This window comes from Zygosaccharomyces rouxii, assembly GCF_000026365.1.
Source record: "Zygosaccharomyces rouxii strain CBS732 chromosome A complete sequence".
Classification (NCBI taxonomy): Eukaryota; Fungi; Ascomycota; class Saccharomycetes; order Saccharomycetales; family Saccharomycetaceae; genus Zygosaccharomyces; species Zygosaccharomyces rouxii.
This window is the reverse complement of record NC_012990.1, coordinates 963,019-976,211: the sequence shown is the minus strand read 5'-3', so window position 1 is coordinate 976,211 and position 13,193 is coordinate 963,019. Positions and strand designations below refer to the sequence as shown.

The following is a 13,193-nucleotide window of genomic DNA, read 5'->3' as shown; positions in this document are numbered from 1 at the left end:
AAAACATCATTTACATATCTTTTTTTACATCTTCGACGGACTTCACGAGAAGTCGTCCATCTGACTTCTGTTTGAATTTAGCCACGTAGGTGGTCAATTTCCCTTGAGCCTCTACAACTGGAACTTTAATCAAATTTTCACTTTCGGGAGTCAATGGTGAATAAGTAAAACTTTTTACCAGACTAGTATTAAGTAAAATATTACCCATACCATCTGATCTACAAAGGAACCTTACTTTAGACTTATCTTCCTTGTTCTGTAACAATTTTAATTCACCTACACCTCTGGAATCATACGATTTAGTCTCATTATTAAAAATCATTAATTTCGACCTTTGAGAGAAAAGTAAATTTTCATTTTCTTCACCATTTTGCATTTCAATTGGATTTGATGGTTCCTCCTTGTTTTCTTCTGGTTTAGATTCTTCTTGTTGAGGGGTTGCAGATAATGATGATGAAGGTGAAGTTTGACTTGCGGGTTTCTGACTAAATGGTAGTGAAAACTTGAAGCCACCGCTTGGAGCATTATCAGTATTCGTTGTAGTAGTTCCATTGCTGTCGCTATCGTTGGTATTATTTGGTTTAGGGAAACTGAAAGATGGTGCAGTAGAAGAATTCGATGAACCAAACGAAAACGCTGGCTTTGCATCAGCTTTCTTTTCACCATTGGCAGCTGGAGCTGGATTACCAAATGAGAAAATTGGTTTAGGGTTTTCAGCCTGTGAATCCTTTTGTGGCTTCTCTTGACCGAATTTAAATGAAAATGATGATTTGTTATCGCTCTTTTCTGATGCATCAGATGCAGGTGTACTTGGTTTGAAACCAAAGCTAAATGATGGCTTCTTTGCTGCTTCTTCTTCAGGCTTTGGTTGACCGAAATTGAATGATGGCTTCTTTGATGTTCCGTCTTCAGGCTTTGGTTGACCGAAACTGAATGTTGGCTTCTTTGCTGCTTCTTCTTCAGGCTTTGGTTGACCGAAACTGAATGCTGGTTTCTTTGGTGGCTCACCTTCAGAGCTTGGTTGACCGAAACTGAATGTTGGTTTCTTTGGTGGCTCCTCTTGAGAATTTGATTGACCAAAATTGAAAAGTGGTTTGGTAGTATCAGTATTTGTATTACCAAAACTAGATGCTGGTTTAGCTAAATTCGCTAAGGATGATTCGGAGTCTTTTTGTTGGAAAGGATTAGCAGGTGGTTGATTTTCCTTTTTTTCTTCAGCTGGTTTATTCAATTTAAAGATATCACTTTTAACTTCACCATTAAACGTAAATTGCGGACCTTTAATTTCAATTTCATCTTCACTGTCGCTTTCACTAGCACGCTTAGGTTCTGCTTTCTTAGCACCAAATGAAAAAACCGAATTTGAAGTAGTTGGTTTTGATTGTACAGTAAATTTTGGACCTTCTACTTTAATTTCCTCTTCGTCCTCTGAAGATGAGGCAACTTCCTCTTTTTTATCACTTTCGTTAGATTTTGCAATTGGTGGTAAAGGTTTCTCTACTTTTAGTGGTTCAATGTATTGCTTATATTTATCCAAAGCTGGACGCAAATCTGCGAATGAATCCTTGTTTACTATTTCTACCACTTTATCCTTAAATTGCAGATTAAGAGCTTTAAGCTTAGCGTTTGTATCATTGTTGGTACCATTATCATTGGGTTGTGTTTTTTTAAAGATATTAAATGCATTAGACATCTGAGATTCCGCTGATGGTTTATTATTATTATTATTATTATCCACATTCGATGGTTTTGGTTGAAAATTGAAACCTCCGGCACCTTTCCTCTTAGGCATTGCAATTTTACGCTTACTCATAACAGATGCAGGTGCAACCCCATGACTTGTTGAGGAAGAACCATTTTCATTGTCAGAATCTGAACCCTCTTCTCTAAACGTTTCTCTTGTGATTTGGGAATCAGCTATTCTCTTGGCCATAATCTAGAAGGAAAATGATGTACTAAAAAGAAAATTTGAAGCCAATTAGGGCCGATATGAATGGGTAAATCCTGTTTCGATTTGGTATAAACAGTTTTTCACTAAAGTTTTAGTTCTTGTTCATGTTGTCTTGCAAAAGGTTTTTTTTTTCATAGCTAACCTTATTGGGTTTTCATAGTAGTGAGAAGGAAAAAAGAATTCCGATACGGGGAGTCGAACCCCGGTCTCCACGGTGAAAGCGTGATGTGATAGCCGTTACACTACATCGGATTATTAGTTGTTGTGGTAGGAAGATAACATATACGGTACACATCAGCGAACCCCCATCATATTCTTTTCACAATAAAATACTAAAGGCATGCAAAAAATATTGAAAATTGGATTTCTAAAACGTATGAGATTATGCGCGTACATCTGTTCCATTCCAGGGCTATTTAGTACCTAGATGCATGTGATTGTCAATAAGTGACTATTCCACCCGAACACCTCCACCCGTACATTCTCCTCTGTCACAGAAAAAAACTCTTGGATGACTGGTTCTACTTTTTTTTCTTTCGCTGGGAAAGTAAGTTTTTCTAGACTTTCCGACGACGCGAACCGACGCAAAGAAACTGACCGACTCAATTTTCCAGAAATTTTCACCAACTTTGTCAATCATCCGGGAAGACTAAACTAACTTAGGAGGGTATTACTATTAACTTGGAACTGTACTTTTTACAATATCCTTTTATTTGAAAACTTAAGACAATCAAGAGAATAGGGTAGCTAATCATGCCTCCAAAGCAACAGTTGTCCAAGGCTCAAAAGGCTGCCGCCGCTATGGCCGGTGGTAAGAAGTCCAAGAAGAAGTGGTCAAAGAAGTCCCACAAGGACAAGGCCCAACACGCTGTCATCTTTGACCAAGACAAATACGACAGAATGATGAAGGACGTTCCAAGTTACAGATACGTCTCCGTCTCTGTTCTTGTTGACAGATTAAAGGTTGGTGGTTCTTTGGCTCGTGTTGCTTTGAGACATTTGGAAAGCGAAGGTGTTATCAAGCCAGTCTCCAAGCACTCCAAGCAAGCTATCTACACTAGAGCTACCGCTGAATAAGCTAAATCTGATATATTAAATTTATAGGTGTATATCTCAATCATTACGAAATATTGCATAACCTTTTTTTTATCGTAGTTTGACGAAATATCCACTTCTCTGGCGGGAGAACATCATGAGATCCCGTACGATGCCGTTTGATGATTGTGGGCCATCGTTTTTTCTGATTTTTTCGTTGTCTTTTTTTTTTCTTCGTCGTTCTGAAAATTTGTATATAAGAGACGTGTTGGTTTCAACTCTTCTACTTCTACTTCTTACTACTTTTCTTCTAGTCTCCCAGGAAAGGAATCCCACAAGATTAGAACCAATTTTTTTTTTCATCTTTCCACTGAGGATGTATATGCAGGACAAATAGTTAAGGAATTCTTCGTTTATGATGGGATCCTCTTTCCTCCGTTGGTTACCATGAGTTCATGGTACAACGTTGATAATATTTATTCAAAGAGAAAATTACTTGATGAAACTTATCCACCAGTACTCTGGCGATGATTCAATTGAATATGTGCTAGGAGCAATCATGCATCACCATCTGATAAAAATTATAGATTCTTTTGAATTTTTAGTTATCAACGTATTATAAAGGTATGATGAAAAAAATTTACATTCAGTTCTGCTTCTGAACCACAGAAGGAAGAAAACCAATTACCAAAGCTCAAAATAGCTGAACCTTTACCTTGTTTCTTGATATGTATTAAAAACTTAAGCTGTCTTTTGAATATTACCTTTTCTTCTAATACGTGCTTCGTCCTTAGCATGGATAAATTCCTTGATTTTGTCCCATTGGGGTCTGAATTTTGGTGGGACGTGGTGGTCCAAATGGCCCAATACATCAAGGGCAGTAGCTTGTGCATAAGGTGAAAAATTGAAGCGTAACCAGTAGAATGCGAAATAAATTACGAGGCATATTCCTGAAGTACCATCTTTCAAAAGAACAGAATCTAGCACAAGTGCTAAAAGGACTACCAATTCTGAATATGACATAATTCTCAACAGGAAGACATTTCTCTTTGTAACTTTGTCTGAACTCATAGTTCCCTTAGTTTCTTCTTTCCAATTACTCAAATGAATAAAACTTAGAATCATATAAGGGAACAGCCTATAAAATGATCTTCTCCCTACAAGGAGCCAAAGTGTTGCAACAATTATCATTTGGAAATTTTCAGAACTTAGCATTTCGTACCATTGTGGATTAATACTTGCCCAATTTTGATACATAGTAACACTCAATGCCAAAATTGAACCGACAAGTGCCATTCTATAGAAGACACGAGGTAAAAATCTTATAATTGAGTGGTACCATCTATTACCAGCGATGAAGTGATAGTCCTTGTTAAATCTGAGGAACAACCATTTCCAACTACGATACTTGTAGAACAGTAAAACGTGGAAGAGATAAGTTACTGTGAAGAGCAGACCAAATCCCACTGCCATACAATGGCCTACCAACCAAACGGTTTTCTGGTCTTTCAATGGATCACGCTTCTTCTTAAGATCTTTCTTTCTGATAATTTGAACTTGAGTCATTATGGCAGTAGATAGATCCCTAAAGCTTTATCCTTGTATTGCTTATCCCTATCGTTTGTTAATTGTTTGTTTGTTTTATTGAAGTCTTTCATTTATCGTGTTGAAAAATGTATCAAATGCTACCGAACTTCGAAACTATGCAGAGAACATTTGAGCTCATCGCCCCCATTGAAAATAAATAGTCAAATGGCTAAATCAAGATTCGAATACGTTAGGGATTTTGAACAAAGGGATGTCCTTATACCTGAAACTTATATCGTAGTAAGAATCGATGGTAAGAAGTTCCATGAATTTTCTAATTACTACAAGTTCGAGAAGCCCAATGATATGAGGGCATTGAAATTGATGAATGCATGTGCGAAAAATGTGCTTTTGCAATACCGTAGTGAGGTTATACTGGCATATGGTGAGAGTGATGAGTACTCTTTCATACTACGAAGCGATACTACTTTGTACAATAGACGAATTGATAAAATTTCATCGTTATTCGTATCACTATTTACATCCCAATATGTTATGCTTTGGTCCAAATTTTTTCCTAATGATCCATTGGATGTTAAACATCTGCCGTTTTTCGATTCAAGGTGCGTTTCATATCCAAATTTGAAGTGTATTAAGGATTACTTATCGTGGAGGTTTGTAGATACGCACATTAACAATCTTTACAACACTGTATTTTGGCAATTGGTTCAGAAATGTGGATTGACGACGAGAGAAGCTGAGAATAAATTGAGTGGTACGGTTAGCAGTGAAAAGCAAGAAATTTTATTCTCAGAGTGTGGTATTAACTATAATAATGAACCTGAAATGTTTAAGAAGGGTTCACTAGTAACTAGAAAGGGTGAAATTTTGCACATTGACGTTATAAAGAAGATAGACGAATTGTTTGAAGGGTACTAAATAGTTTTAAAAGCATTACAGTAGAGTAATTATCGATGTAAAAACTTGATAGACACCAGATCAGAAGTTCTGTATTATCAAGGTGAGGAATAAAAAATAAACCTCCGCGACGGGGAATTGAACCCCGATCTGGCACGCGACAAGCGCCCATTCTAACCATTAAACTATCACGGATTACTTGTTATTGGAGAATGAGTTATATGCGGTGTATCATATGTGTACGTAAACATCATGTGGAACATTTCTGAACTATATGAAGAAGCTGTGCTCTCAGCATATATGAGTTTTGTTGGATACGAGAGAGGATCACTCGAGTATTCAGCTGAGCGCTAACTTTACTACTAGGATCTTATCTTACTTACAACCCGGTTTTCTTGGCTGCACATTATGTGTTCCTGTCTGAAGATATGACCCTTCTGTAGAATATCCCAACTAGCCAGCGGTTGGTACAATGTGGGTGTCACAGCATGTATACAATTGACATTCTTGCTTTTCTAGCATATTTCCAAAACTATTGAATCATGAGATGATTCCGACCCTTTGAAGAGAGAATGAAAAGACGGGTGGAAGCACAATGGAGATGAGCGCTAAAAGAATTACTTGATTATAATCGAAGACTAAACAAAGGCCCTTTGAAATGAAGCAGGATGTATTTTACTGATTTTGAGTGTATAATTGAGGGATTCTCACCTACTATCAGAACGGTGGTAATACAAACCTCTGCACTTGAAGGGCTTAGTTGAAAAAGGTTGAAAAACATGCAATCAAGCCAGGTATACCATCGGTGGTTATCTAAGGGGAACGGGAGCAAAGTGCGTTCCAGAAGCTTTTTTCAAGCATCCTAACAATAGGATTCACCTCTCGTGGAGACGCACGCCTTAGGGTCAAGAATAGTCTTCCTTTTCTAGGTTGCTTCACCAGAATGGCACACCATTTACTAAGAAAAGAAGATAGTGTCCTTATCAACGCTTGGCTCATTAGCCAGGCGATCAGCTTATACTGCACAACATGAGTGGGAAATCGTACAGGCTATCTAGTAGACCTTCCTGCCAACAACTTTGAAACCAATTGCAACGACATTATTAAATTATATATTTAAATCTAAACCTTATCTCCACCATTTGAGAATACAAGTTGAATTAGGTTTTCTCAGTTAGAAGTTCTTTTTTGTTGGTGCCAGTATTATACATTTTATGCATGCGGTTAATGACGAAAGGGTATCTATGCTCGAATAAAAAAATGGGATTGAAAGTGAAGTGAAAAAAACAACCAAACAAGGTGAACTTGGGGAATGAGAAGTAGAATATAGCATAATCGAATTCGGTGAAGGAAAAAAAAAAAATCGAAAAAATATATTATTAGTAACCTCTTGCGTTTATCTCATTTCCATGTTCGTCATAAAACCGTTCCTGTAACGTCAAATTTTGTGGGTTATGCGCTTGTGTAGTTCCTTCTGCTAGCGAAGAAGTGTCCAAACGTTGAGGGGTATCATTGAAATTTGAAGTATAATTACTTGAAACATAACCGTTTAGTTCACTTCCATGGTAATCGTCCTCATCACTAGCCGTACTCAACGAACGTAAATCATCATCATGTAAAATTGGTGAACCGTTATTACCTAATGGCGAATTGGATTCATATTTGTTACTGATGTCCTTACCCAGCATTGCATACCATAATTTTGTCAAAATATTAGCACGATATGCGGTAACGACTTTACCATCTGAATCAATAAAATCGGTTTCTCTTGATCTAACGCAAAACATGTAAATGAGGACACCAATCGTAACTAACAATGGTACACCAATACCAACACAACAGCCAATAACGATATTTCTGTTTTTATGAGAAAGACCACTATGACTTTTATTTTGGGCATTTAAACCACTGCTTCCTGTCGCCTTCTGCGTTACAGTAGTATAGTAATTGGAAAGAATTGTTTGACCATCGACCACACTGGTAAGGGTATGTTTTTTGGGGTTACTCTCTGAAGTTTTTGAGGAAGGTGCTTGTGTGGAAGAAGTTTGTGATGATGACCTTGATGATGATGACGACGACGATGAGGTTGATGAGCTACTAGTGCTTGAGGGCAGCGAAGATGTCGACGATGGTGAAATTGAACTGGAACTAGAAGCAGACGATGAGCTCTGAGAACTAGAACTGCTAGCACTGCTAGCACTGCTAGATTGACTACTGCTACTGGAGCTACTGCCACTACTCGATCGACTACTACTTGAACTGGACCCACTGTTACTTGTACTACTAGAGACACTAGAGCTTGAACTGCTGGCACTACTGCTCGAAGGGGCTGAACTGGATGTACTTGCACTGGATGAACTCGATCCGCTTGGTCTAGAAGAACTCGATCCGCTCGCACTGGAGGAACTCGATCCACTGGGTCTAGACGAACTCGATCCGCTCGCACTGGAGGAGCTGGTTCCACTCGAAGAAACTGCCGAAGAACTCGAAGGTGTACTAGAACCGGAACTTGAACTTCTTGGTACTGAACTTGAACCGCTTGGACTTGATGAAGTGCTAAAACCTGAGCTTGAACTTGTTATTCCTGAACTAGAACCACTTGAAAAGCCACTTGAACTCTGCGAAACTGAATTGGAACTTTCAGGTGAGCTGGAACTCTGAGGAGCTGAGCTAGAAGTTCCCGTCGCACTTGGTTGTGTAGAAGTCTGTGACAAAGAACCACTGCTAGAGTCACTTGAATCGGAACTTGGCAGCGTACTACTGGTAACACCGCTCGGGCTATCACTACTGCTTGCAGAACTGAAAGGATCGCTCCTACTTCCGCCAGTGCTTGTGATTGAGGAACTTTGAGTTGGTGACGATGGACCAGTAGATGTTGGTTGCTGGTTTGACGACAAAGAGCTATTATTAGGGTTAAATCCACCGAATTCACCTTGGGACCATACTCTGTCGGTTAGCGATAGTAGCAGCAATATAACGAGTGCTGAGAGGTTCATCTTTAGCGAACGAGCCTAATTGTACTGAACGAATGTGTGTATAATGTATCTATAGCGTATGCACTGTTGCGTAAAACTTCTTAATCTTATATGGATCTGTGTATGAGTCTTAAAGATTTGGTCCAAATTAGAATCCTTATGAGAGTGTATGACTCTCTATCTTTCCTGCGATCGATACCGTCGTGATACAGAAGTAAAGGTTGTTAAAGATTTAAGGAAAGGATCGAATGAATAATTTTGAATGAATTTTGGATTGGTTTTATTTTCCCTGTATATCTTGGTATTATGGTTTTAGCAGTAATAATAAGAACAACGGTGGTAAAAGTAGTAGCATAGTAAAACCAGCAGAGAAAAGCAGCAGGAACCTGCAACGGATGGGAGTTAAAAACTGGAAAAAAAATAAAAAAGATCGAGAAAAAATGGCGGAAAAAAGAAAACGAGGCGAAATTGAATCTAATTCTCGTCCGTAGTGACAGACGCGTCGCGAATTTTATCGTGCTTTATTCACGTGTGTGGTAGAGCTGTGTTGCATCATTTGTTCTGTATCGGGAAATATCGGCTGGTGTTTACGGTTGCTAAATATAAACAGGGTGATGTGTCGCAGTCTTGTTTCAAATGGGGTTCATCTAGGAAAACGTGCCTGGATTGAAACCAGTGCTGTGTCAAAAAAAAAAAATACTAGCAGCTTGTTTAGGAATTCAAAGCTGGCTTGCTCCTGAAGATCTATCGGAATTTTTAATCCGATGTAGTGTAACGGCTATCACATCACGCTCTCACCGTGGAGACCGGGGTTCGACTCCCCGTATCGGAATTCTTTTTTTCTTTTCGCTTTTCTCGCTCATGTACTATTTACAAGTTTCGTTTTTCTCTAACCTCTATTTGTATAAACGTCTGTAACTTCTTCGATATCATCTAGTGCGTTTTCTAGGGAGTCATTTGCTCTTAATTCTTCTTCCTTGAGTGTACTACCAATTGGATCTTGCGCATTGAATTCAACACCAACGTCATCAACGTAGAATTTACTCTCCTTCAGTCTTTGAGCCACTTTGTTAGCGTCTGATGGTTTGGTAAATACAACAAAGGATCCGCCGTATTCGCCTTCACCTAATTCGACATCATCCATCTCACTGTAGTCTTCTACGCCTTCTACATCTAAGATTGTCATAATGACCTGCTCTTCATCCATTCCCTTGGGTGATAGAATATTAACAAATCCGCGTCTTTGAAAACAGTACAAAGTCGGGGTCATCGACCCACCAGCTTTGTTAAATGCACTTCTTACCAATGAAATTGTACGATTTTTATTGTCAGTTAGCGCTTCGACGACATAGGAGATACCACCGGGTCCAATTCCCTCATAGATACATGACTCAGTTGGTTTTTCACCAGGTGCAGGTACACCTGAGCCCTTGCGAATTGCATTTTCAATGACTTTTTTCGTAACGTTATTCTTTTGAGCCTGTTCTAGCGCTGTTGCCAGTCTCATGTTTATATTTGGATCTGTCGATCCTCCTTGTTTAACAGCAATGGATATCCGTTGTGCGAATTGTGAGAACAGTTTATTCTTTTGTGAATCATTTTTAGCCTTATCGTGCTTGATTGTTGACCATTTGTTATGACCGGAGAGTTGGATGGCGGTAGTGTGAAGGAAACGGGGGGAGCAACGTTTAGGAGAGATCGCTGGTAAATTCCGTAGCGTGGACCCAATCATCCTGGTGGTTTGTGTAGTCTGTCCTCCCTGAGATGAGTTTAATAGCTATTTTGTATGCTACATGTTCAATGTGCCTCGATGTTGAAAAAGTTAACAGTCCGGGTAACAAACACTTCGGCGGCTAATTGGTGAAAGTGTAGAGGGACTGCAAAGGTTCCATTAGGATTCAATTGAGTCTCTTGAAGTATCGAGAGAGAGAGAGATTTAAGTACAATAACATGTGTGTTTTCTCTTCGTGTAGTGTTCCCTTTTTACGTTTTGTCAATGGATGGAGAAACAATGAAATTCGCATTGAAAACAAACCTTCAAGATCAAAAGATACATCTATATAAAACATTGATATCAAGCAGAAGATAGATATTTGGACCCAGAGCTGCTGATAGCTCTGCCCCTCAAGCTTTGTACTGGTAATCACGCAAATAACACGTGCATCTCCAAGAAGATTCATGTCTATGTAGATTCTATCATAATAGTATGCATTCACTTGATAGCGCCATCACAAATGATACCTTTCAAAACTTTTACTACATCCATTACCACCTTTTACTGCCGTTTATCTTGTTTTAAGGCCAAGGTTTTACAACGCGGACTTGTCAATAACAAGAGTCGTTACACTGTAGGCCAAAAAGGACAAGGGAAATGACTGACAAGAGGACATTGATAGCAACGATCGCTGATGAAGACACTAACACAGGTCTTCTACTAGCTGGTGTAGGTCAGATCACCCCGGAAACTCAAGATAAGAATTTCTTTGTGTATCAAGAAGGTAAGACAACAAGAGAAGATGTAAGGCAGGCATTTGATAAATTTACAAAGGATAGAGATGATGTTGCCATCCTTTTGATCAATCAACACATTGCAGAATTGATTAGAAGCGATTTGGATGGGTTTACATCCGCATTCCCTGCTGTTTTAGAGATCCCATCGAAGGATCATCCTTACGATCCTGAAAAGGATAGCGTTTTGAAAAGAGTTAGGAGGTTATACGGTGAATAATGTTTGTACTCTGTTTATATTATAATTGAATTGATAAAAAAGTGTACAGGGATTATTTCATATATGTTACATACGGGCTTATTTCTTCTTATTCTTATTCTTCTTCTTGTTCTTCTTACTGTTACCACTACCTGCACTTGGTGTAGGCTTTGGTGTTGGAGTTTGAGTATTCTCCTGTGAAGAGGGTTCGGGTGTAGCCTCCTGGGATTCGGTTTTCGGCTGGGAAGTTTCGAGGTTATCTTGCGTTTCTGAAGGTTTGGTTTCTGCCGTTTCTGGTTGAGATTCCTTTGGAGATTCCTTGGATTCGTCAGCGTTAGATTCGGGAGTAACTTCAGCTTTAGACTCTTCTTGATTGGATTCCTCGGGCTGAACTGCAGCAGTTTCAGCTTTGACTTCCTCAGGTTTTGCCTCTGTAGTTTTTTCTTCGACCTCATCTGGTTTTACTTCGGAGGTATCTTTCTTGGCCTCATCTGGCTTTAACTCAGCAGCTTCGTTTGCTCCTGTCTTTTCATCTGCGGTCTCATTTTTAGCTTCCTCTGGTTTAGCGTCAGATGCATCTGGCTTTTCCTCAACAGCTTCAGGTGCCTCTTCCTGAGTACCCGACTTTGCCTCAATGGTCTCCTCCTTAGTTTCTTCTGGTTTCGTTGCTTCCTTAGCTTCAGTTACATCTAACTTTTCTTCAGTAGATGCCTCCTTGGGCTCAGCTGCCTCCGAACTCACGGCTTCAGCTTGAGCTCCGGCTTGAGATGCTTCAGGCTCCTTGTTAGCCTGTATCGTTGCATCTACTTCTGGTTTAGCTTCCTCTACAACCTTCTCATTAGTTTCTGGCACTTGAGCAGGTTCCTCCTCCTTCTTGGCTTCAGAGACGTTTTGATCACCTTGAGGAGCATCTTCTTTAACTTCTGTTGTAGTTTCCGTTGCCGCTTCGCCCGCTTCATTTAGTTTATCCGTATTAACATCTTCTTTAGCTTCACTCACTTCCTTTTCAGTCTGTTGCTCCTTAATCTCTTCTTCTTGCTTGGTATATCCTTCTGTCTTTGGTTCTTCAGTTTCTTTCTTGGGCTCTTCAACTTCCTTCTTAGGTTCTTCAGCCTCTATCTTAGGTTCTTCAGCTTCCTTCTTAGGTTCTTCCTCCTTCTTCTCACCCATCGTTTCAGCTTTATCAGCAAATTTCACTTTAGAACCATTGACCTTGGGGAATTGATAACTTTTCAAAATACCAGGATCTGCATCCAAATAAAATCCTCTCACACCAACTATACGCCTTTCAATTTCACAAGCTCTGACCCATTCAGGACGAACAATGGGTATATTACTACTCTTGGCTCTAACCAATTCAGGATCATCCTCATTGTCAACTTCGTTAGTGACAAAGTGGGTGGTATCAATAGCCGCATGCTTTTGCATTGGTCTAGCTCCAATCTTTTGTAAAGATTGTGCAATTTGTTCATCTGAAACGTTTTGTAATGGATCCAAGGCTCCAAGACATACTGTAATACCAGACATGTCGGTCATCTTGTGAGTATGCATCTTAACTTTTTCAGACCAATATTGACCTGAAGTCGTCGATAATTTCAATTGAAATTCATAATCTGTATCCACTGATAACCCAGAAATCTTGGTCGTTGTAGTCTTCAATGGCGATGGAATCACCATTGAACGTACACCTTGTCTGTAAAGAATCAAAGATTTTAAACGTGCTGACCCTAATGACAAGGGATCCCAAGCGAGAACACAACTCGTTTGAGTAACGTTAACAATCTTTAAGACTGGCGCCTCAGGCTTCTCAGTACCGTATTTCTCCAAAATCTTCATTTGAATATCTTTAAACAGTCTACGCTGTCTTTTCTCCTCTTCCAAATTCTGAGACACAGATAGTTTAACAATTGATCCTGCCTTCACATTGTCTGGTAATAACATCGTGGGGAATTCAATAACATGGTGATCTTGTGTGGTTAAAAGAGCCAGTGAGGCATCCAGCTTACCAACAGTAAGCAAAACTTCAACGTCAGACATATGGCTCTTCTAACAATGCTTCTCAAAATTTATTATATTTTAT

General features: G+C 39.3%; 8 protein-coding genes and 6 non-coding genes across 14 annotated transcripts; 7 read left to right on the top strand and 7 right to left on the bottom strand.

The window, feature by feature from the left end:
• Nucleotides 1-10: 10 nt before the first annotated feature.
• Nucleotides 11-1,933, bottom strand: NUP2 (nucleoporin NUP2; the record flags this gene model as incomplete). Its single annotated transcript, XM_002494849.1, has 1 exon — nucleotides 11-1,933. One exon carries the CDS (start codon nucleotides 1,931-1,933, stop codon nucleotides 11-13), a length of 1,923 nt encoding a protein of 640 aa, XP_002494894.1.
• A 198-nt stretch (nucleotides 1,934-2,131) lies between these two features.
• Nucleotides 2,132-2,203, bottom strand: ZYRO0A12276r. Its single transcript has one exon. It is a non-coding gene; the product is annotated as a tRNA-Glu (tRNA).
• A 501-nt stretch (nucleotides 2,204-2,704) lies between these two features.
• On the top strand, nucleotides 2,705-3,028 carry RPS25A (40S ribosomal protein eS25; the record flags this gene model as incomplete). The annotated part of the gene is made up of 1 exon (XM_002494848.1): nucleotides 2,705-3,028. The coding sequence occupies one exon, from the start codon at nucleotides 2,705-2,707 to the stop codon at nucleotides 3,026-3,028; it is 324 nt and encodes a 107-aa protein (XP_002494893.1).
• Nucleotides 3,029-3,318: 290 nt separating this feature from the next.
• On the top strand, nucleotides 3,319-3,407 carry SNR57. The gene has a single exon (XR_002648382.1). It is a non-coding gene; the product is annotated as a snR57 (small nucleolar RNA).
• A 71-nt stretch (nucleotides 3,408-3,478) lies between these two features.
• Nucleotides 3,479-3,564, top strand: SNR55. The gene has a single exon (XR_002648381.1). It is a non-coding gene; the product is annotated as a snR55 (small nucleolar RNA).
• A 43-nt stretch (nucleotides 3,565-3,607) lies between these two features.
• On the top strand, nucleotides 3,608-3,704 carry SNR61. The gene has a single exon (XR_002648380.1). It is a non-coding gene; the product is annotated as a snR61 (small nucleolar RNA).
• A 23-nt stretch (nucleotides 3,705-3,727) lies between these two features.
• ZYRO0A12166g (uncharacterized protein) lies at nucleotides 3,728-4,552 on the bottom strand (the record flags this gene model as incomplete). Its single annotated transcript, XM_002494847.1, has 1 exon — nucleotides 3,728-4,552. The coding sequence occupies one exon, from the start codon at nucleotides 4,550-4,552 to the stop codon at nucleotides 3,728-3,730; it is 825 nt and encodes a 274-aa protein (XP_002494892.1).
• Nucleotides 4,553-4,738: 186 nt separating this feature from the next.
• Nucleotides 4,739-5,452, top strand: THG1 (tRNA guanylyltransferase; the record flags this gene model as incomplete). The annotated part of the gene is made up of 1 exon (XM_002494846.1): nucleotides 4,739-5,452. One exon carries the CDS (start codon nucleotides 4,739-4,741, stop codon nucleotides 5,450-5,452), a length of 714 nt encoding a protein of 237 aa, XP_002494891.1.
• A 102-nt stretch (nucleotides 5,453-5,554) lies between these two features.
• Nucleotides 5,555-5,626, bottom strand: ZYRO0A12122r. Its single transcript has one exon. It is a non-coding gene; the product is annotated as a tRNA-Asp (tRNA).
• Nucleotides 5,627-6,810: 1,184 nt separating this feature from the next.
• Nucleotides 6,811-8,427, bottom strand: MTL1 (Mtl1p; the record flags this gene model as incomplete). Its single annotated transcript, XM_002494845.1, has 1 exon — nucleotides 6,811-8,427. The coding sequence occupies one exon, from the start codon at nucleotides 8,425-8,427 to the stop codon at nucleotides 6,811-6,813; it is 1,617 nt and encodes a 538-aa protein (XP_002494890.1).
• A 739-nt stretch (nucleotides 8,428-9,166) lies between these two features.
• ZYRO0A12078r lies at nucleotides 9,167-9,238 on the top strand. Its single transcript has one exon. It is a non-coding gene; the product is annotated as a tRNA-Glu (tRNA).
• Nucleotides 9,239-9,295: 57 nt separating this feature from the next.
• On the bottom strand, nucleotides 9,296-10,138 carry DPC29 (post-initiation translation factor DPC29; the record flags this gene model as incomplete). The annotated part of the gene is made up of 1 exon (XM_002494844.1): nucleotides 9,296-10,138. One exon carries the CDS (start codon nucleotides 10,136-10,138, stop codon nucleotides 9,296-9,298), a length of 843 nt encoding a protein of 280 aa, XP_002494889.1.
• A 639-nt stretch (nucleotides 10,139-10,777) lies between these two features.
• On the top strand, nucleotides 10,778-11,134 carry VMA7 (H(+)-transporting V1 sector ATPase subunit F; the record flags this gene model as incomplete). The annotated part of the gene is made up of 1 exon (XM_002494843.1): nucleotides 10,778-11,134. One exon carries the CDS (start codon nucleotides 10,778-10,780, stop codon nucleotides 11,132-11,134), a length of 357 nt encoding a protein of 118 aa, XP_002494888.1.
• A 78-nt stretch (nucleotides 11,135-11,212) lies between these two features.
• Nucleotides 11,213-13,150, bottom strand: CHS5 (Chs5p; the record flags this gene model as incomplete). Its single annotated transcript, XM_002494842.1, has 1 exon — nucleotides 11,213-13,150. One exon carries the CDS (start codon nucleotides 13,148-13,150, stop codon nucleotides 11,213-11,215), a length of 1,938 nt encoding a protein of 645 aa, XP_002494887.1.
• Nucleotides 13,151-13,193: the final 43 nt, after the last annotated feature.